Source organism: Bombyx mandarina, chromosome 20 (assembly GCF_030267445.1).
Source record: "Bombyx mandarina strain Sakado chromosome 20, ASM3026744v2".
In the NCBI taxonomy this organism is placed as follows: domain Eukaryota; kingdom Metazoa; phylum Arthropoda; class Insecta; order Lepidoptera; family Bombycidae; genus Bombyx; species Bombyx mandarina.
The window spans coordinates 10,987,492-11,010,275 of NC_143226.1; the positions used below are offsets into that span (position 1 = coordinate 10,987,492).

General features: G+C 37.4%; 1 protein-coding gene across 50 annotated transcripts in view; it reads right to left on the bottom strand.

Moving 5' to 3' along the window:
- Positions 1-22,784, bottom strand: part of shot (dystonin-like protein short stop) — a 249,701-nt gene that overhangs the window by 16,113 nt on the left and 210,804 nt on the right. For 23 of the 50 annotated variants that reach the window (XM_089736075.1, XM_089736073.1, XM_089736066.1 and 20 more), the window contains 20 exons: positions 21,156-21,167; positions 19,758-19,983; positions 19,071-19,197; positions 18,488-18,611; positions 17,999-18,119; positions 16,251-16,408; positions 15,564-15,715; positions 14,557-14,797; positions 13,923-14,018; positions 12,220-12,402; positions 11,499-11,658; positions 10,731-10,808; positions 9,902-10,021; positions 9,106-9,378; positions 7,178-7,301; positions 6,327-6,454; positions 4,993-5,069; positions 4,024-4,095; positions 3,145-3,177; positions 1,035-1,109 (listed from right to left, as the gene is read on the bottom strand). In XM_089736075.1, the coding sequence (XP_089592201.1) occupies positions 1,035-1,109; positions 3,145-3,177; positions 4,024-4,095; positions 4,993-5,069; positions 6,327-6,454; positions 7,178-7,301; positions 9,106-9,378; positions 9,902-10,021; positions 10,731-10,808; positions 11,499-11,658; positions 12,220-12,402; positions 13,923-14,018; positions 14,557-14,797; positions 15,564-15,715; positions 16,251-16,408; positions 17,999-18,119; positions 18,488-18,611; positions 19,071-19,197; positions 19,758-19,983; positions 21,156-21,167 (2,580 nt within the window). The remainder of the gene's footprint in view (positions 1-1,034; positions 1,110-3,144; positions 3,178-4,023; positions 4,096-4,992; positions 5,070-6,326; positions 6,455-7,177; positions 7,302-9,105; positions 9,379-9,901; positions 10,022-10,730; positions 10,809-11,498; positions 11,659-12,219; positions 12,403-13,922; positions 14,019-14,556; positions 14,798-15,563; positions 15,716-16,250; positions 16,409-17,998; positions 18,120-18,487; positions 18,612-19,070; positions 19,198-19,757; positions 19,984-21,155; positions 21,168-22,784) is intronic. The other 27 variants (XM_089736085.1, XM_089736063.1, XM_089736095.1 and 24 more) reach the window with 10 other exon arrangements.

Below are 22,784 nucleotides of genomic sequence, written 5' to 3' on the forward strand. Positions count from 1 at the left end.
GATCTGCATGGTGTTGTGAGCAGACCGCGGGCCCGAGGATTGGGGCCCACTCACTAAACGACTTGGGATTACAATCTAACGTGCTATCGCCAGCCCGACAATCCCGAGACTGACGTAGCATCATTGCATTATTGCATTATAATTACCGCTAACACATAAATATGATTATTAGTTGCTGTGGAGACATTTGTACAACAAACAAACTTCATTATTATGGAAGCTTAGAGTACCTACTCTATGGTCGGTGATGTTACCGGTTCTAAAGACCCAAAAGCAATATGACTGGCGTCATTGACGTTGAGGCATCAGGTCGTACTTTCAATAGAATCTAAACAGCTACATCTTAGACTTCAAGCCGCGATATTTAATTAATAGGCGGCAAAACGGTGTACATTTGGAACCAATTTTTTATTTATTTTGTGATTCATAATAGTGAAAAATATTTTTTGGTCCGATACAGGGTAGATAACAAAAAAAAATTACAAAATCCAAAGTAAATATATCTAAATGCTATTAGCTATACCTATAGTCTAAGAAATGTTTATAACAACATCTTCAGTATGTACGTGTTTGTGTATTATTCCCATAATATGTTCAAATTATACTTACGTTGGTATTTGATTAGAACATAATGACAAACATAAGCTTATTGCCAGTTAAAAAAAAACGAGCGGGAAAACAACACAAAAAATTAAAGCTTCCGTTTTGATGCAAAACCCCGATGATGGAATGTATCTTAACAACTAATTGTAAGCATTGAATGAAGAAGTACTAGTCGATATATATTACTTAACTGAAATGGTAATTGAAGCCATAAAAGTAAGAATGTGAGGAAAGCAACATAATTAAAGTTTAAGTACTAAAACATCGACTAGAGACCTCTACTTCCAAAATCGACAAAACAGTGGACTTTAATTCGAATTAAAATATTTTCGAATATTTTTCATCTGGTAACCCAAGTAATACTTGACTTGAATTGCCAGACCAAACGATTAAATTCCACTGTTTCTTGCACACAAATTAGCGAAACTTACCTTCCCTTCGGCGGGAATCGAGGTCCGTAGTGGGGCAGGTTCCGATCTGGCGTCTCCCGTCCAGGGCTGATACGACTATGAGAGCACACGCATATTTGTAATCAAACGAATGACTTACATACGAGAACCATGTCCTGTTAGAAGCGCGGCGTACTAGCGGACTACTGATCTTCGATAAATCTATTGAAATTTTCAGCCATTCTGAGCATTACTATTATTATTGAGTTACAAATGTCTTTAAACAACAAACAGTTTTTTTGGAAACAATGGAAAATCAAATTAGAATACAGGTAATCCTCCTATAACACGGTATTTTACAACACGGTTCCACTCTAATATGAAAAGAAAAAATGCCAAAAACCATCTTACAATATGGTACTTCTACAACAAGATAACGAGATTTTTGTTTAAAACTATTTAGAAAATTACATTAAGCACTATGAACACACAATATATGGGAATAACCGAAAATTTTCTGCTTATTTTTTATATAATAGGTACAAAAAAAAACATACAGATATAATTGAGATGTTTCATTCAGAAAAATTACCCTCCTTTTTGTACTGGCTTCTAGTCTCATACAACACGGTTTCACACAACACGGGACTTTGTACGAACGTATCTACAGTGTTATAAGAGGGTTGCCTGTATTTGAATTCAATCCGAATTCTCAATTTTTTGTTTTTAATTTTTTTTTCTTGATTAGTGCCAGTCTATTTAAATTTTAGATTCCAAAAATCAGTAGACCACACTCCGTACAGATTAGTCTTCAGCACTCGCCCTGTTAGTCGTGCGAATCTGACACGCGAACGTGAACAAAGAGTTGAATACCTGTTAGTAGTCTGTGCCTGACCAGCCGCCACTGTGCCCGTTGTTTTAAAAAAAACATGCAGAAACGCAACATGCAATCGACAAAAACATTACCAGACTCGGAATCGCGTTGAATTTCTACCACACTCATTTCTACCATGCCATACTAGTATTACATTCAAACCCGATGCTATCCATACGTACAATTAATGAATTGTGAAAAGGAGAGGTAGTTGATTTTACTAATTAATATATTTATAATAAAGGTTTGTAAAGTGTATCAAATTGTTATAAATAGGTCGAATTATTTGAACATTAATAACTTTGAGATACTCTTGAGAATTTTAGGGGGGAAATTCGAAAACTGATATTCAAAATTGGTAAAATTTTAAGTATTTTATTTTTATATTTAAATAAGGAACTGTATTGAAAAGATCGCAAAAAACTTTTCTTATCATTACATTGTGACGTACATTTTTTTTTAATTACTAGCAACACTCACAAAGTTTAACTATCAATCTAAAGTGCAAAAAAGCTACTCAGGGTAGTGCTTATCACAAAATCCAAAATCGCAAACTATTCAATTACTCAGAACCCGTATTGAGAAACCGTTACGACTATTTCACTACTATGTTTCAGCAAGTTTCTCATACAATATCATATATACTTTATTGTTAAAAAACTATATATTCATTTTAACGTTCGTCCAATAACATTTCGAATACTGCGTGCTTAGTGCGAGTTTTTTAATGTTCTCGATAACGTGAAAGTTTTTTTTATTCTTTTTATTGTCGTACAGGCAATTGAGCATACACCCACCTGATGGTGAGTGGTTACCATTGCTAATGGACGTCAGCAATGCCAGAGGCAGAGCCGAGCCGCTGCCTACCGTTTACTACTCTCCACAAGCCTCGTTTGAAGAAGGACATGCCATAGCGCTCGGGAAACGCCGTGGAGGGGAGCTCATTCCAAAGCGGGTTGGTACGTGGCAAAAAATATATCTGGAAACGTAGTGGCTCCAGGTAGTATGGATAAACTCTACTCTGGTGGCGGGCGGTGCGATGGTAAAAACGAGACGATGTTATCTCAAATTTGTATGGAATTGGAACAGCGCCCCTAGCGGCAAACATAGACAAACGTTCCAACTCCATAAAAAATTGAGTTAACTTTTACGCTATCGAGAACGTTAAAAAAACTCGCACCGAGCACACTGTACAACGTTACAACATTGTAAATAGTCTAGTTTCGAAATACGGGTCCCTAAAGCTAAGAACACACAACATGAACGTTGGCATCGAACCTTCCTCTCCTACTTCGCGAGTGTAGTCTGGACCTGCCCGTGTGAAGCGTGACATAGGAACGAGACAGAAAAGCAACATTTACATGTGTTAAAGCGAAACGAAGCTATCATAACGAAAAGTTTCACTAACTTAATGTAACACACAACGTACATAGAAAGTAGAAGATTAAAAAAAAACAAAGTCAAATTGAACTAATTACATAATTTGGAAGAATTTTAAATCTATTCGATTTATAAAGGTTTAAAAATTAAAAAAAAAATAGTTTCTTGTGTATATTTTTTCACATATACTAATTTTAAATAAATTATTTTCTTTATAAAAAAAACTCAAATCGGTTAATTGTTATTTATATCGTTAACATTTAAAGCGCAGGTATTGATGGGCACAAGTTAGTGTTGCCTACAAAGGATTAATACAATTAGTTTTAAAGCTTCATTCGTCTACTTAAAAAAAATAATCAAACAACAACTTTATATCTATCTCACATTTCATATATTTAGTTAAACAAAGACAATACTATTTCAGTTGTTTCTTTTTTTTTGTATACAAATCGACGCTTGAAAGGCAAACGTGACTAAGCGACAATAACTGCTTTGTACATAAATGATAGGCAATAACCACATTCGATGCGCAAAAAATATATATTTCTAGGTCTATTAAAATAATATCAATCCTACAGCTAGATTCGTTAAAATAGATTTTGTTTTCAGGTATTTCAACTTTAAATTAATCTACTGTAAAGTTCACGCATTGTCACTTAGTCACGTTTGTCTTTCAAGTGACGAAATACTTAATTCGATTTAAATTCAAATTTCACGTAAACGAATGAAGGCGCTATAAGGTACGCATTAAGATTCATTTTCCAATAGCAAACAGACCTGAATCTTCTAGATCCGTAGTAGTCGGGCGAGACCGAGCGGTCCCGGTGCAGGTCGTGCTGCGAGCCGCGCCTGTCGCGAGCCAAGCGGTAACAACATGCAATGACGTCACGAGATGGCGTGCGCGCGATGACGTCACGGTACAATGAAACAACATGGATGATGAGCAACGCGCAAAACAATACAAACTACTGTACCTACCAAAACAGTATATCGCACGTACATACAGAGCTATAATGTCACTTATGAGATCCTTGTTAAAACTGAACTGAGTTTGAGAAAATACATTTTTTACTAGTTACTAGCCGACCCGGCAGACTTCGTAGTACCTCAATTGATATATAAAAGACCTAAGCTTTTATATAAAATAAACTTAAAACAAACAAAAGGAATTTTGATTTATCTACCTTTTAAACCTTCTCTGGACTTCCACAAATAATTCAAGACCAAAATTAGCCAAATCGGTCCAGCCGTTCTCGAGTTTTAGCGAGACTAACGAACAGCAATTCATTTTTATAAGTACAGGTATAGATTAGTGAGATGTTTGCTTTTAATAATAACGTCTAAAGTTGTAATTTAAATACTATAATTTTATTTCTTTAGTCGAGAATAACTATACAATTGTATTAGGATATTGAATTTTCAACGCATCTCCTAGAAAAGTACATAATTTGCATAAGTGATGTTATAGCACCGTAAGTGCGATATATAAAAAAAAAAACTTTTGTTACTACCGGTCCAATGGAAGGGCCTTTCACAAAAAAAATATTATATTCTGTTTGCCGCATAAAAATATATATTATATTATGTATTGTGATGGCTTCAATTATAAATAGACATAAACTTAGGACAATACGAAAGCATTATTGAACATCGGATGGTAGCGAACATATAATGCATTTGTTTGGTGAAGAAAATATATGATGGAAATAATAAATGCGGGTAGTTCGGTGTTGCAGCAGTACGTACCCAGGAGTTCCTTTCGTGGCGCTCTTCGCTGATACCTTCCTTGGCGTAGATTCTCTTCCTTGGACCTGACTCTTCACCTTTAAATGAAAAAAGATTTACAATATTTTTTATATTTTTTATTGCTTATATGGGTGGACGAGCTCACAGCCCACCTGGTGTTAAGTGGTTACTGGAGCCCACCAGCCCACTGAGTGTCTCGCCGGATCTTCTCAGTGGGTCGCGTTTCCGATCCGATGGTAGATTCTGCGAAGCACGGCTCTTGCTAGGGTTCGTGTTAGCAGAGTCATCAGGTTTGAGCCCCGTGAGCTCACCTACTAGCCACGGTTACGCTGAAATAGCCTCTCAAGGCTATCAGCTTAGGTAGGAAAAAAAAAAAGAAAAAAGGAGCCCATAGACTATATTAAGACCTTAGAACTCACATCTCAAAGTGATTGGCGGCATTTACGTTATAGATGTCTATGGGTTCTAGTGACCACTTAACACCAGGGCTGTGAGCTCGTCCACCCAGTTATGCAAAAAAAAGAATAACATAAAAGATTTACGAAATATATAACAAAAGTTTTTATAGTTTAAAGTACAAGTTGTTGTAGCAAGTACATTACATAGGTATATATCGACCACTCGAAATTGAAAGGTGTTGCTAGGTCCATTCAACAAAAACCACTCACAAAGTCTATGCCTTAGATGCTACATAAATTTGATTCCAAGTCGTCGTGGCCTGAAGGATAAGACGTCCGGTGCATATCGGACGACGCGACTGTGCCAAGGTTCGAATCCCGCAGGCAGGTACAAATTTTTGTAATGAAATACGTACTTAACAAATGTTCCCGATTGACTTCCACGGTGAAGGAATAACATCGTGTAATTAAAAATCAATTTCACAAAAAATTTAATTTGTGTAATGAGTATACGATTGAGATTTACATATCGGTATCCACATCGTTATATCCATGTGTTTCGGTTGCTACTTAACATGAAAAGTATCGTGAATTCTTCTATCTGTACGCCAATTAAAAAAAAATTTTTTTTTTTCAAACATATCGCAAATAAATAATAGTTTAAAAAACTAACAAAATACGCTTTTATAGAAAATCCAACTAAAAATATAATTTTTTTTTAATAAGTATAACAAATTTCGAGTTAATCCGACGTTTTGAAGGGGGTCAAAATCATGTTCAAAGATTCCGTTACATACTAACATATATACGTCTGAAGCTAATAAAAGCGTATTAAAAAAAAGTATCAATTTTTTATTGATCCTTGGACGATTCTTATGCTCACTAAAACTCAACTAATAAACCACCGAAACCGTTTGTCTCCAAGGTCGCCCTTACCTGGTACGCTTTGCAGACGCGGTCTACTTCGTTCTGTCTCTTCTGAGTGTGCTCCATCAGTTCTTTGTGGTCTTCTATCAAGCCCTCGAGAAGCTCTATGGATTCAGGCAGCGGCTCAGTCTCCATTGCTGTATCAAAGCAAAGTAAAAAAGTAATTTAGAGAAGGGGAAAAACTGGCTTTTCTTGCTACATAAGTGCATAGAAAATTAGCACCTGTTCCGTGGCTTCTCTGTTTAAATCAAAACAAAATTTTTTTTTTAGGAATTTATCATGTCCGCCTCTATGTAAACTTCAGCCATTTTATTCGTAGACTTTTAGCGTTCTATAAAAATTGGTTCCATAAACCATTGAAAACCGAAATAACTAAAGCAATTAGGGATGGTACGTAGGGGTTTAAAAATGGTTTTGAGATTCGATTTTCGTAGATTAGTTCTGTGATATCTGATGCTACCAACACACGTCTTCAATACTGTTATATCCGTCCACGATCGCATAGTACGAATTATTCATAATTAAAATTACTTTAACGGTTGTGCGATAAAATGTCTACGTTACAACAACACCTTGGTCGATCTGTGACCACGAGAGCTGTGAAGTATTCGAAGCTTGAGATGATAATCGCAAAAGTTTCTAATTATGTCCCCAACTGGCGAGAACCGAAGGATATACTCATACAAAGTAGTAACAGCATATTAGACATAGTAGATACTCCGGTAGGCAGCGGCTTGGCTCTGCCCCTGGCATTGCTGAAGTCCATGGACGACGGTAACCACTCACTATCAGGGGGGCCGTATGCTCGTCTGCTTACAAGGGCACTAAAAAAAAATTAAAATAGTAACAACAATATTTACACAGCAAGTTGTTCTCGAGTCCGGTGAGCCACTGCAGCAACTCCTCGAGCACGAGGTCCAGGTCTCTGAGGCTCTGCATGTGCGCGTCCAGCTTGCCGCCCCGCTGCATAGCCCATTGCCATACCTAACGAATAATACAAAACATCAATTAGCGTCAAACGGTAAAAAGTAAACCTTCCGAGGTAAATGAAATATCCATATTTATATTAAGAAGCTTTCCTTGAATGTGAAACTATAAATATCATCTTAATTATTTGTTAATAGCGCACACTTTAGAAGCAAACTTCTTTTTCTCCAACTTATTCCACTAGGTGGGGTCGGCACAGCTAATTTTTCTATTCCATTCTCCTCTATTAGCCGTCATTTCAACTTACTCCTCTCTCTCTCATATCGTCCATGTCTTCTTTGGTGCATTTCCATACATCTACTAGTCACATGCATCTTCTCTCTACGCATCACATCGTCTTTTCGCATTAAAAGTGTACAATTTCCAAATATACTCGAAATTGAGTTAATATTCGGAATCATTTGGTATCACCAGTATTTTTCTCATAAATACTGTCAAAAGAGCGTAGTTAAGTTTTAGTTTTTTTTTTTAGTTTACTTATGTTTTGACTACTATTAACAAAATTAATACATAATTTTATCTTACTTTAAAAGACAGATAAGGTAACTGGTAAAAAATAAAAAATAAATGTTGAAAAGATGATTAATATTAAAAATATCACATGTTAAACCTTTAAGACACTCTCCTGTAAAATTAGTAAGTTTTGAGATTATACAGTTTTAATGCGAGAAGACGACATGTCCAATCCATTTTAGAAGCCAAACAATTTCTATTAATCAACAACCAGTCATTTGATTTTACTCAGATCCGATGGCTAGAATTTTCGCTATCTACCTGTCCTGGTGTGACTTTATTGAATAGCCTCAACACCGGCAGCACAGTGGCCACTAACTGTCGCTTAGGTCTCTCCTCGTTCATGTTTTTTTTTAAAAAATAACTACTATTTCACAAAAATATTAAAAATAAACCACCACAATACGCATTATGTAAATTTGGCTGAAGTTAGAAACGTATTTACATTTAATTACAATCTTTGTCACGATAAGATTGGCTTGGTGACGGCTTATTTAATTTTTTATTTATCTTTATTAATCTTATTCTTTATGCAGTCCTTCCTTGATTTGATTCGAAATCAAGGTGATTTGTGCAGATAAGATTGATAACGGGACAAATTAAAAGTATTTTTGCTTTTGAGACATTATACTCAGTCGCATATTAATGATTTACTGGTAGAGAATAAGATGTCTAATATTACATGCTAATTGCACCTAATTTTGGTTGTTCTATCTGCAAACAGAGACACATGCGATGGACTTTGACCTAATATACAAACGTTATGTTTTTAATGTTTTAACTGCCTATTATTTGTCGACGACTCACTCAATGTTAAGTGGTCATTCGAGCCTATGGAAATCATATCGTGGATGCCGCCTGCTCTCTTGAGACATAGTTCAAAGTCTACATAGCATTGAAACTACGAATCAGTAATCACCTATACTTCACAAAAGGACCGTTGGGTTTTTTTGCTATATTAATAGACAAGATGAAATAAATAGTGATCCAACCCCCAGGGGGTCATAAAGTGCCCACTGCTACTAAACATAAACATCTGTTTATGAGGATACAGGAAATCTTGTTTCCACTAAAACAAATGTTTTGATTTGCTCTTCAGTTTTAGAATGGATTGTGCGTGTGCGTGTGTGCGTGCGTGTGCGTGTGCGTGTGCGTGTGCGTGTGTGTGCGTGTGTGTGTGTGTGTGTGTGTGTGTGTGTGTGTGTGTGTGTGTGTGTGTGTGTGTGTGTGTGTGCGTGTGTGTATGAGTGTGAGTTCGTGAACGAGTCGAGAGGGTCCGGGTGCTCACCTCGTCCCAGCGGCTCTGTATGATGGTGATCCAGTGCTTGATGACGGTGACGGCGTCGGTGTGCGCCTTGCTCAGGATAGATTGAGCCAGCGTGATAGTTTCGTCTTTGTCCTGCTTCTTCTCGTTGAGTTCGCGCACGAAGCGCTCGTGGTCCCGTATCTGCTGCTGCGTCTCCTCGTCGCCTTCGGGGAGCTGGCCCGAGAAGCGAAGCTTGGTCTCCGCGTCCGAGAGCCACTCCAGGAGCATGTTCACGGAGCGATGCAGTTTTTCCGCCTGGTTCAATTAACTTTGTTTATTCATTCGTTCATTCACTCATTCGTTCATTAACTCATTCATTCGTTTTAATATCTACAAATTCCAATCGTGATTTTTTTTTCAATGTTATTTATTGTGGTACATAAATCACTATTTACAATTTCATGATATTTTAGTTTATACTGGACGAATTATTGTAACGAATTTGTAATGAAAACTTCTTTAGCGTCGTTGTAATTTGAAAGTCGATGAAACGAAAAAGCGACACTAAAAAGAGACAGACACATAAATTATAAGATTTAACGTGGGAGAAAATGAGATAGGAATAATTATAATATATTATATAAGATTTTTATTACTACCGTGTATGAAATCTCTTGTAATGAATTTTAATTTAGAATAATATGTCAAGTTAAGAATATCACCAGCACAAAATTTTACTTATACTTAAGCATTTATGATAATTTTATTTTAATTTTTGAAAGTTTCGAATTGCATACTGTTTTTCTTTTCTAAAATTTTATTTAATTAAAATAGTGACCTCTTTGAGTGCGCCCTCCAACTTGTGCGCTTTCCTTTCGCTGAGGGAGAGTACGCTGTCCCACAGTTGCTTAAGTTCGCTGCCTTGTTGGCGGATGTTGGCGGCGTCTTCCAGTGGTACCTAAGTATAAACAATGTTATTTTGTTTTAATGTTATTTGGAAGAAAAAAATATGTATATTAAGCATTCAATATTTAAGGATTAAACTAAGAATTTTCCACTTTTCGTAATTTTGTAGTTCGAGATTTGATTAGGGTTGTGTAAACGCGAAATGAACATAGAACAAGGGGATCTCGTGATGAAAATACTACACTAATATATTGTTGTGGTTTTGGTAGTACTAAGGCTAAGCACACAAAACAATTAGTTTTACGAATTAAATTAAATGGTCCATGTTTAATGAATTTTGAGGCACTAACTATTTTTATTGATTTTTAAATTTTCATTAATTCAATAAAAACCAAGAATTCGTTATGGACTACCCTCAAGCGCTTCAAATGATCGATTGTCAATATGACGTTACAAAAATTCCTTAGGAATACATTGGACCTAAGTTCTCAATCATTGATCTCGGGGACAAGTCAGTCAGACAAGTTTTTACTGGTAGTAGGACCTCTTGCGAGTCCGCGCGGGTAGGCACCACTGCCCTGCCTATTTCTGCCGTGAAGCAGTAATGTGTTTCGGTTTGAAGGGCGGGGCAGCCGTTGTAACTATACTGAGACCTTAGAGCTTACATCTCAAGGTGGGTGGCGCTTTTACATTATAGATGTCTATGGGCTCCAGTACTCTATCCATCTAAGCAATAAAAAAAGCCTGCTGCTGGTACTCACGGTGGCCTCCAGGTCCCGGCCGGTCTTGGTGACGGACTGCATCTGCTGCTCGCGCGAATGCAGGTCCTCTTCGAATTGCTACGACAAGACACGATCACTCAGAATGTGTTATTACGATTTTTAAGACCATTTTTATATTTCCAGTACATACATGGTCCTTTCTATGATCGTTACTGGATATTTAAAACACACTAATTTTGTTAAACTACTCGTGCGCCATCTGTCGTACGTCGACGGAACTAACATGAAGCTGAATTGTACAAAGCTCAAAATTAATAATATAAGAGACGCGCGGACGTATAAACGAACCAACAAACACGTTCTTCTAGTATTAAATTTAAAAATTTTATAGGCGTCATTAAAGCTCGATTACTTGCGACGAAGGCCTCCACAAGCGAATTAGCCCATAGACACAACAGCCCATTGAGTTTCTCGCCGGATCTCCTCAGTGGATCGCGTTTCCGATCCGGTGGTAGATTCTGCGAAGCACTGCTCTTGCTAGGGTCAGTGTTAGCAACACTCCGGTTTGAGCCCCGTGAGCTCAGCTACACGTCAAGGAGAAGCTGAAATAGCCTCTCAAGGCTATCAGCATAGGTAGAAAAAAAAATAAGCTCGCTTCTAGAGATTTTTTTTTATTGCCCTTGTAGGCAGACGAGCATACGGCCCACCTGATGGTGAGTGGTTACCGTCGCCCATGGACTTCAGCAATGCCAGGGGCAGAGCCAAGCCGCTGCCTACCGCATATTGTATTGTAATGTGTTAATTTACCTTATGTTGCTCAATGAGCGCCATCACGGTGTCCAGGTCGCCGTGGACGGGAGCGTCTCCTTCCAGAAGCTTCTGTTGCTTCTTGAGCCAGTCCAGCAGCGCCGACATGGCGTCTTTGAACTGTCCCGAGTACAGCAGCGCCTCTTCCAGTTTCCGTTGCCTGTTCAAAAAATAATAATATGAAAACTATTCTTCAGATCTTTATTAGATGTGACATCAAAACGAGCGATTTTAAACTAAGAACTTACTACATCTCTTGGTAAGTTTTATTAAACAAAAATAAGAAGGCCTCAGTATAATGAAATAAAAATTGTTTTTTTTTTGTTATTGAAGAATATAAGGCAGTCATTAACACTGTATTAGATAAGTTATAATGGCACATTCATGTTTTATTTGAAGTTTATCCTATCGGTTACTTTTTTTTGTAGGTTTTACGGCCTGGTAACGAGACTTTTAAGCCAAGTCTTATATACTGTATTAATATGAAAAATGTTATAAAGCGAAATATGATAAAGTTGACTATGTTGAAACTTTAATCAATTTGGAGGAAATGAAATGAAACGTGATGAGATAGAATGAAATAAAGGCTAAGCAAAATGGTGGTCATTTAAAGAGACTTTTACACTGGACTTTTTGGAAGAACCCAAGAATTCTTGTGCACTTTGACAGATTGACAGAAATAAAAACAAATTTATAGAGACACCGTAGTCAAAGCATTCACCTGTCAACAGCCTTAGAGCACACGGTCGTCCATTTCGTCTTCATGTCCGTTATCATTGTCTTCAACGTGTTCTCGTCGCCCTTGGGAGCCTTGTCCTTGAGCTGCTTGCCGGTCTTCATAGTGAGGTCATAGGCTGGCTGCTTAGAAGCCAGAGCCTTTTGGAACTCGCGGTGTTTGTTTAATCTGTGGAAGGATGTTGATTAATCTACTTCGTTTTTTTTTTAAACTCCCTAGTGACAAACGAATATGTGTTCTGCCTAATGCAAAGATCGTTCATAAAGACCGTACACGCTTTTTTTTATTGCCCTTGTAGGCAGTCCAGCATACGGCCCACCTGATGGTGAGTGGTTACCGACGCCGATGCACTCAAGCAATGCCAGGGGCAGAGCCAAGCCGCTGCCTACCGCTTTGTTGTTGTTATATCCTCATTTAATTTAGGTTTGACAGTTTCCTAAAAGAAAGGCGTTTGACGATATCCCCTTAGATGGAAGGCGCATCCTACACTTCTGAATCCTTTATAGCTATTCTAAATATACAGATATATATATGACTAGCCGTACTCGCCCGCTTCGCTGGTCCTTTAAAATTAACATTATTATGTATTGTCATTATTATTAAGGAGTCCAACACTTATATAAATATTAGCCTATCCATTAAGTACACGTATTTGCTACATGGATACGAAGTTTCAAGTCAATCGGATGCCTGGTTCAGTAGTTATAACGGAACATCCGTAAAAACCACTGTAGATTTATATATTAGTATAGACATAGATTATTAAAAAACTATAAATATTTGTGTTCAAATTCACAATTTCTTTATCGTTTATTTTTTATTGCAGTTTCGTCTTCGTGCGTATTTAAGCAAAAAATAATGACGAGATCTTAAGTGAGTTTGACTGATACCATCGTTGGATGGTATCTATTACATGCCGATTCGCTCTCATGGGCAATAAAAAGTGTTAGTGAAGTTACCCGTGGGAATGAGATGTTCACGATAAAAGGTAGCCTGTGTCACTCACTCACTCCCTGACCTAATATTAACACTTTTTAAATATTAGTATAGATCAGGGGTGGGCAAATATTTTGATAGTCGGGCCACATTGCAGATTAAAATTTGACCTCGGGCCAAACAGTTTTTTTTCTAATTTTATATCGTGTGACTATTCTACATACTGTAATTGTTCAATTATCATAATTATATTTTCGATTAGGAGGCACTGAAAAGAGCGGTTGTCCGGGAGAAAATCTTGGCTCCCACCGGCCCTGATAATGTGTATCAATATTGCATAATATTTGATCTAAAAAAAATTTATGCACCAATTTATGTTAGATAGCGACCCGCCCTCGCTTCGCTTCGGAAACATTAAAACACACATAAACCAAAAAAATAAAATATTTTTTTTTTTAAAAAGTAGCCTATGTTCATCAGGGACAATGTCGGCTTCTAATGGAAAAAGAATTTTTCAAATCGGTCCAGTAGTTTCGGAGCCTATTCGAAACAAACAAACAAACAAATCTTTCCTCTTTATAATATTAGTATAGACAATAATTAATATTTGTGTTTTTAATAATAATATATTTAATGCTTCACGGGCCAGACAAAATTCTACCGAGGGCCGGATAAGGCCCGCGGTCTGCCATTTGCCCAGGCCTGGATAGATTGATTAAAGATTCTCAAGCACCCTCGAAGTTAATACGTACCTCTGTTTGATCTTATCGGGGTCGTTGACCGTCGCCTCCGAGTTCAGTTGGTCCAGCTGCTCCTCGGTCTCGTTCAGCCAATTCATCAGGTTGTTCCTGAACAAATAATATAAGCTTTAAAGCACTGCGCATTAAAGTCTATATTAGAGGTCGCGCTTGTGGTTCGATAGGATCATGTCCCATCATCAAGTTATTACAAGAAAACATTACGTAACTTGCACTAGCTTTAAGTTGTTTCTCCGTACTGAAGCACCAAGCCATGTGATGAAATTAAAAGCTGTATGTACTCGTGAATGGAGCGATATTGTCGCATTCACTTTGCTGTCTATGAGTTGGCTCCCACTTAACACCAGATGGAACTTCATGCCTATCTATTAACAAAATTAAAGTCTAAGACTAAACTGCTTATCACACTCGGTCTATGATGCAAATAAAAAAATTTACGCGCTAACTTTTTTATAATAATTTTTATAAAATATGTATTAATTTGATAATTATAATATAACTAAGAAATAAACGTATTGTTTATGTCTTAGTTACTGTACAAAAATTAAAAGGTGCATTTATTCATCGCATCAAATTTAGTTGAGAGATAGCAGATGGGTTTAGGTTGTGCTTTAATGATTCAACTTACCACATGTCACTGAACTCCTTAGCCTCTTTGAAGCCATGGTCGAGGGCCCTGGTCCTTTCGGCAGACTTGGAAACGACCCTCTCCCAGCGATGCTGCACGGAGACCAGCAAGTTCTTAATGAGGATCACGTCCTGCTTCTGGCTGAAGTACTTGAGGTGGGTCCCCTTCTTGTCCAACTGGAGCATGGTCTCCCGGTGCGTGGACACCTCCTTTTGGAAGCTCTTGTGCTCTTCGATTTGGGCTGGATAGAGAGTTTAGGAATCATTTGTTGTTTCTGAGCTATGTGCATAATTTGACAAGTCTTTACGACTCATAAGGTTTTGTTTAAATGTATCTAAATTAAGACATAACGTGAGATATATATACACACATATAGCAGAATAACACAATATAGTTATATAACATGGGCATTAAAGTACTATCTTTTTCTTCACCTTATCCCACTAGGGGGGGTCGGCACAGATTTTTCTAATCCATTCTCCTCTATCAGCCGTTAGCTCAACACTCACTCCTCTCTCTCTCATATCATCAATCACACACTCCATCCATGTGCTCTTCGGTCGACCTCTTCCCCCTCTACCTTGCACTACCATTTCCTTACATCTCCTAGTCACATGCATCTCCTTTCTACGCATCACAAGTCCATACCACGCTAACCGTCCGCTAACTTAGAATATATAGGTTTTGTTTTGTTTACTAGTGTGAGGTTTATTGGTGATTTTGAGGGTTTACTGTGCGCTCTCCTCCGGAAACCTCATCAGAGTGGTCAATAAAACACTACATATAAGTACATGTTCATTCGCGTCAGCGACCGCGGTGGATCGCTGCACGTTGACCACTGACTGACTAACGTCAAGTAACGTCTGTTGCTCATTATTATAAATGCATAGTAAGCTAAGCGGGGCGGGGTATCATTCCCCTACACTAGGAATATATAAATGAGCGCGAGAGAGAGAGTAGAAGATGAGCCGTCAGCTGGTCGGCCCATTTACGGCGAGGCAACTCACTGAGCAAGGTTTCCATGACCCTGGAGACCGGCTTGGCGGAGGTGAGGGTCTTCTCTGCGGCGGTGAGCCAGTCCACGAAGGCCTGCAGCGCGTCGTGGAACTCCGTCGCCTCCTTCAGAGCTATCTCCAACTTGATCTTCTTGTCTGATGCTCTGTTTGTATGTAATGGTAAATTAATAACCAGGTTAAGTATTGTAGTCGTCTTACCTATACTGCTATTATTACAATGAGTTTTATTTCTTTATTCTAATTGAAATTCAAATTTTTACTGGTGGTAGGACCTCTCGTGAGGCCGCACGGGTAGGTACCATCACCCCTCCTATTTCTGCCGTGAAGCAGTAATGCGTTTCGATTTGTAGGGCGGGGCAGCCGTTGTAACTATATTTGAGACCTTAGAACTTATATCTCAAGGTGGGTGGCGTATTTACGTTGTGGACGTCTATGGGCTCCAGTAACCATTTAACACCAGGTGGGCTGTGAGCTCATCCAACCATCTAAGTAATAAAAAAAGTAAGTACCCTTAATAATGTCATTTTCCAAGCTGTCACTTTTATCGATTAATAATATACTTTAATTTTTTTAACAAAATAAAACAATAATTTATAAATATCAAACTCTCAAATTAAACATTGGTTTGGAATTAAGTAAAAGGGATCTTATATTTTGACAGTTAGGCTCGTTATTGACCTGGCAGTGACGTTGTCCCATCGAGACTTCAAGGTCTTCAGGCTGTGGTTGAGCTGCGAGGTCGGGTTGGGCTTCTCCTGCCGCTTGATGTACTCCTGTCCCTGCTGCAGCACGGCTTCGACTTTGGGGCGGTTCTCTTCTATTTCGCTGTACACCTCCTAGTTTTTTTAGATAGACACATTAGTAGACAGTAATTAACAACAAAAAAATATTAAGCGGTAGGCAGCGGCTTGGCTCTGCCCCTGGCATTGCTGAAGTTCATGGACGACGGTAACCACTCAACATCAGGTGGGCCGTAGGCTCGTCTGCCTACAAGGGCAATAAAAATAAAATAAAAAAAAACCCTCCCAACAAAAACTAAAACTTTTTTATAGCCCTTTTTTATTTCCAACATCTTACCAAAAGGCAAGTTTTTCTTAAAAGTGACAAATATAAAACATATGTCATTGGAACACCATTTCGGGTATAGGCCTCCTACACAAAACCAAACGTACGTTTATTAATATTAATAATAAGAAGATTAATAACTTTTACTGGCGGTAGGACCTCTTGGGAGTCCGCACGGGTAGGTACCACCACCCTGCCTATTTCTGCCGTGTTGCAGTAATGCGTTTCGGTTTAAAGGGTGAGACAGCCGTTGTAACTATGACTGAGACCTTAGAACTTATATCACAAGGCGGGAGGCGCCATTTACGTTGTAGATGTCTATGGGCTCCAGTAACCACTTAACACCAGGTGAGCTGTGAGCTCGTCTACCCATCTAAGCATAAAAAAAAAGGTAGAAACATCAAGAGCGTCACCAGCTTCATGCTGCATAAATGGGATATGTCTATCGGGGATAGTGGTGACAGGTGATGCCTCGTCCCTGAAAATATAAAGTCTAAATGGCCGTCCGTCCGGCTTTGTAATTAATGTCGCAACCGGCTAAGGTATTCTGTTCACTGAAATACTGGAGATTTGTGAAGCTGTGTGCTTAGTGCAAGTTTTTTGACGTTCTCGAAAGCGTAAAAGTTAACTCATATTGGTATGCAGTTGAAACAGCGCCCCTAGCGGCAAACGTACGCAAACGATCCCATTCCATACAAATATGAGCTAACTTTTACGCTATCGAGAATGTTAAGAAACTCGCACTAAGCACACTTGTGGCAGTAAAGTTTTATAACAATCTTTACTATTCATATATTTTACAGTTGATGTTTTTTTGGTTTTTTTTTTACGTTTACTAACTAATATTATAAAGAGGAGGAGGAAAGATTTGTTTGTTGATTGTATTGAATAGGCTCCGAAATTACTGAACCGATTTGAAAAATTCTTTCACTGTTTGAAAGCTACACTATTCCCGAGTGACATAGGCTATAATCTTATTTGAAAAAAATTAGGGATCCTTACTAAAACTCTAATAATGTGACCCAAGCTGTAAAAAAATTACATAAAATATTCTTTACATCGCGTGCCCTGCGAAAACTATTGATGATGGAATAAAATAATGTACTATGACTTTGTAGAACACATTATTATTTACAAAAAGTGTCGCGATAGCATATGTCAAACTATTGTAGTTATGCCGCAGTAAGTGTTCTTTTATTTAAAAAAATAAAACAACGTTAAACATCGTTGAAATTTTTGTTAAAGACTCGAGCGGAGCCGGAGCGTGCCGCTAGTAAATTTATATTGTGAGTTCATTGTGGTGAGCTGGGCGCTCGTGTGGATGTACGGTATCTGTGTGTTAGTGAATGTCCTTTGCTCACCATGAACCTCTCCAGCTGCTCGGAGGCGGTCTCCGGGAGCCCCCCGACGGGCTTGGAGGCCGCGATGACGCCGTCCACTTCGGACAGCCACGACAGCAGGTCACCGATTTCCGCATTGAAACTATGCAAATAAACAATCATGATAAGTGCACTGAATTTTTGTCCCACATACAATAATAGGTAAGTTTTTTTTTTTTTTATTAGATTTATCAGTTCTGGAATTTTTTAAATTAAAATTATTTATTATAATAATTTAATTTAAATGCATCAAATTATGTTTAAAATAATAAATATGAAAATCGATATTCTATTCACTCGAGATTTATTACAATTACAATCACTATATGACGAAATAGTTCCCCCTAAAGTTATCTATGCAAAAGTAGTAATAAGTCGTGCCCATTACCACAAATTCAACATAATAAACTTTTGAATAGTGAAAAGTAATATAATATATTGTAATGTTTATTATTTCGTTTATAATTTTACCTCTGTGCTTCTCTGAGCGCGTCTTCTAGCTCAGTTTGTCTGTCTCTTGCTTTTTGTTGTAATTCGCGCCATTTTTTGTTTAGTGTTGCCAGTTTTTCGGCCGTCTCGCCCGCCTCTTCGGTACCTGCACAAAAAAGAAGTATATTGTTTTACTATAAAACAGATATAAAAAGGTATTGGTAAGATCTCTCTAAATATAATATGACTCTAATCGAGTAAATTGCACATATCGTTTTCGTCTTAGATTGACGATCAAAACGAAATGTTAACTTTGTGTTTGTTTAATGAAATTAATTATTTTCGCTTAACACAAAAAGCATATACGATGGACATAAAAAGACGCTACAATCTGCATGCTTTTATTATTTCCGGTTATGTAACACAAAAAACATATGCGATGGACATAAGACCACGCTATAATCTGCATGCTTCCAGGGTGACATGTCGACAACATTCAGGATATTATGTAATTAGCAGATAAGGAGTGATCTAGCTTAGTGTATGTAGATGCTATATGGCCGAGGGGTGCGGGCGCGTGGCGGGCGCGTGGCGGGCGCGTGGCGGGCGCATGGCGGGCACATACCGTGGTGCACGATCTGCGCGCCGGCGTCGTTGAGCGTGTCGACGCTGGCCTGGTGCGCCGCTATGTCGTTCACCAGCACCTTCAGCTTGGCCAGCTCCACCTCCAGCACCTGGGGGTCGCCTGCCACCTGTACGCGACCAAACAACCAAACTATTTTAATGCTGCCTCCGTCAAGTGTTTTTAGACAACATGTGACAACTGAATGTTAGATTCATTAATTTAAAATATTTGCATATTTCTTTAAGAGATAGCGGGATATTGTAAAATCATATATCACGCCTCCAACAGTATACAACAATCACGATCACTGTGTCAAAAGTGAAACGTCTAAGAGGAAGAATATATGAGGCCGTCAGTGCAAAAGTGGCCTAACCCAGAATTTTTCATAATTATGTATATTGCAATTTATTTCAAATATAATAAATTTTGATGCAAAACCGGCCTATCCATTGTTTCATCCACAGATGATAACAGATGGCTTTCTAAACATTATTTTTACGCGTATTGTTTTTTTTGCCTACTGAAATGCAAATTCATGAAAACTTAAAGCTCACTGCTCCATAATAATTATGGTAAGCTTAGGCCACTTTTGCGCTGACGGCCTCATATGTATATGCTATAAAAAAAAGTATTGATACAGAGCAACAATCGATATAATAATCCAATAACAAATCGATATTGACTGACCGGTTTCAGCGTGTCCAAAGTGTCTGTGGTGTTCTGTATCCACGCGAGGAGCTCCTGTAGGGCGTGCTGAAGCTGCCCGAGTCTCAGCAGCGCCTTCTCCAGCTGCTGCTGGCGCTCCACCATGCCGCGGAGCAAGGCCGACCAGCGAGCGTTGACCTCCGTCAGAGGCTGCTTGATGGCCGCGGCTTGCTCTGACGACGTTCTCTCGGTCAGCTCCTGGGCTTGCCTGTTCGAAAAATTGGTGACCCTTACATACGGTTCATTAAAAGGACAATCGCACACTTTGGAACTATATATTCGGTTACTAAAAATTTTTTTTAATTTTTTATTGCTTAGATGCGTGGACGAACTCACAGCCCACCTGGTGTCAAGTGATTAATAGAGCCCATAGACATCTACAACCTTGAGATATAAGTTCTAAGGTCTCAGTATAGTTTTTAATAGTTCAGAAATAATTTTAAAGTATATTTAATTTAATAAAAACTATTTCCATTTTAATATAACACCAATGTCAGATTCATTGAGTTAAAACTTATTAGTGTTTTTTTTTATGTACCGTAAAAGAAACAGTACCTATTTTTCTTATTTCTTCTTTTGTTTAGTATCAAACACAAAACGTATAACAAATATAAATAAGCAATACACTCAACGACAGAAAGTAAAAATGGATAAAATAAAGAAAAAAAAACCAGTAAATATCAAAGAAAGAAAGCCTATAAGTTAAAGTAGATTCATTCGTAACTATTACTCCTGAAACTATAACATCACATTTCTACAAACAAAACTAAGCTCAGCACACGTTTAGTTGACAGCATATTATCATTTCCAATGGAATCTCAAATGTGAGCTCTCTAGCGCATTCTACTTCAGAGATCCCATTCATTTATGCGGCAAAGCAATCAAAAAATCCTATTTCAAGCCAATTTCAATGAGCTAAGACAATACATTATAATTCAATTTTCAGCTAATTATTGATTTGTTGACCTTATATGATCAGACAAGCCCGGATGTTACTGTGGGCTTAGTGCGAGTTTTTTAACTTCTCGATCACGTAAAAGTTAACTTAAACTTGTATGGAGTTGGAACAGCGCCCCTAGCGGCAAACATATGGAAGCTGTTCTAACTCGATACAAGTTTGAGTTAACTTTTACGCGATCGAGATCGTTAAAAAATTCGCATTGAGTACACCGATATCGCAGCCCATAGACAATACAATCTGAATAAGATATGTGTACTAAAAAACTGAACCCTTGTTTTCGAATCTATGTCCTCTTGCATGAAAACCTATCACGACACGAACAGACACGTATCACATGCATGCGAAGCTTAGAACGAACAAATGCAAAACGAAATAATTTCACAACAAAACCAACACTTATAATATTAATTATTCCTTGCCTCGTCAAACTCCTGACGCCAAACATCGGGGAGGGTAGTCGAAAAAAGAAACAAAATTAGTTAGTAATGCACATTGAATGTGCATTTATCAGAACGATATGTTCAATTGTTAGATCTTACATATTATTATATAGATAATTGGAACTATAATATCTGTCTCGCTACCTCGTTTATAGCTTAAGACAATGTGAATCGATTCTTTTTCATTAATGTAAATTTTAATTTACCAAACATTTCATTTTAATAAGAAAATATTGTAAATATTTTTATTTTACTATTTATCAGTGTGCCATTAACAACAAACAAAGATTTAAATAAACATACATGTTTTTAAATGGTTATTTAATATTTCGGTTCGAATCCCGCCAAGGGAAGATATTTGTATGATAAATATAAATGTCTTTTCCAGGGTTATGGATGTATATTAAATATGTGTATGTGTATAATAAAAAATCTTACATTTATTTCCGTTATCTGGTACCTGTAACACAAGTTCTTTACGAACTTACCACGGGACCAGTTAACGTGGCGTGATTGTTAGTAAATATTTATTTATTTATTATTATTATTATTTATTTAGATTAAGCGAGACAGCTATATAATTGTAATGTGAATTTAAAATAATCCAAAACAACTTCACATGTAGGCCTAACTTGTTCCTTTCCCACACACTGATTAATTAAACAACAGAATATGATATTGCCCATGAAATTTCATCATGTATTACGTAAAAATAAAACCGTAGCTAACAAATTACCTCTTTTAATTAGTAATTAACGATTTACATATAAAATTAAACGAGTAAAACATGTATTATCATGCAGTTCTATTACACTGAAGATCCCCAAAGTTTTATTTAAAATTAAAATACCAAACCACGTTATATTCATGCACTCTTATAAACAATAACAAAATATTTTCCAAAACCCAAATACTTATATCCTAATATAGTTAAATAGGAATATGCACCTAATGACAATATTTTCCAAAACCCAAATATTTATATCTTAATAAAGTTAAATAATAGTACCTACTACGTTTGATTGCATTAATAATTTTATATGCAACAATGCGAATATATATAATTAAAAAGTATATTCTTTGTAAGAACAACTACAAATGTCATGAAAAAGATTTAAAAAAAAGGTTTCTTTTTTATTGTAAAGGGCATTGTCAACTTTTATGATCAGCACCATTGTTCCTATATTTGTGCTGCAAAGCATTGGCGTCTTCCGGTGTTTAGAGTGGGATAGCTGTATTACAATACTGTTGCGACTTTGACCTACTCTCTCCACGTGGGAGGTGGTGGTGGACACTCTATGATGTCTGTAGTTTTTGGTAACAGGTTAAAACAACGGATCGTCTATCTATGTAAATGTAAAGGAACTAATGAAGGAAGAGTTGGTGCAAAGTGGCGGCATTACGCTAAGTGTACCGACACGCCCGCACTCTATGGCTGTGACGTCACAGGCTGTTACGTACATCCTTTTCTTGTCATTTAAAATCATCCCCAACACCGGAAGGTTTTTATCTTCATAATTTGGTTTTCGTTTTTCTTACGATTTTAGAATTTAGACAGCATTCATTTTCATTACTTCAAAATTTAATCAAGTTAAAAACTATCTTTAC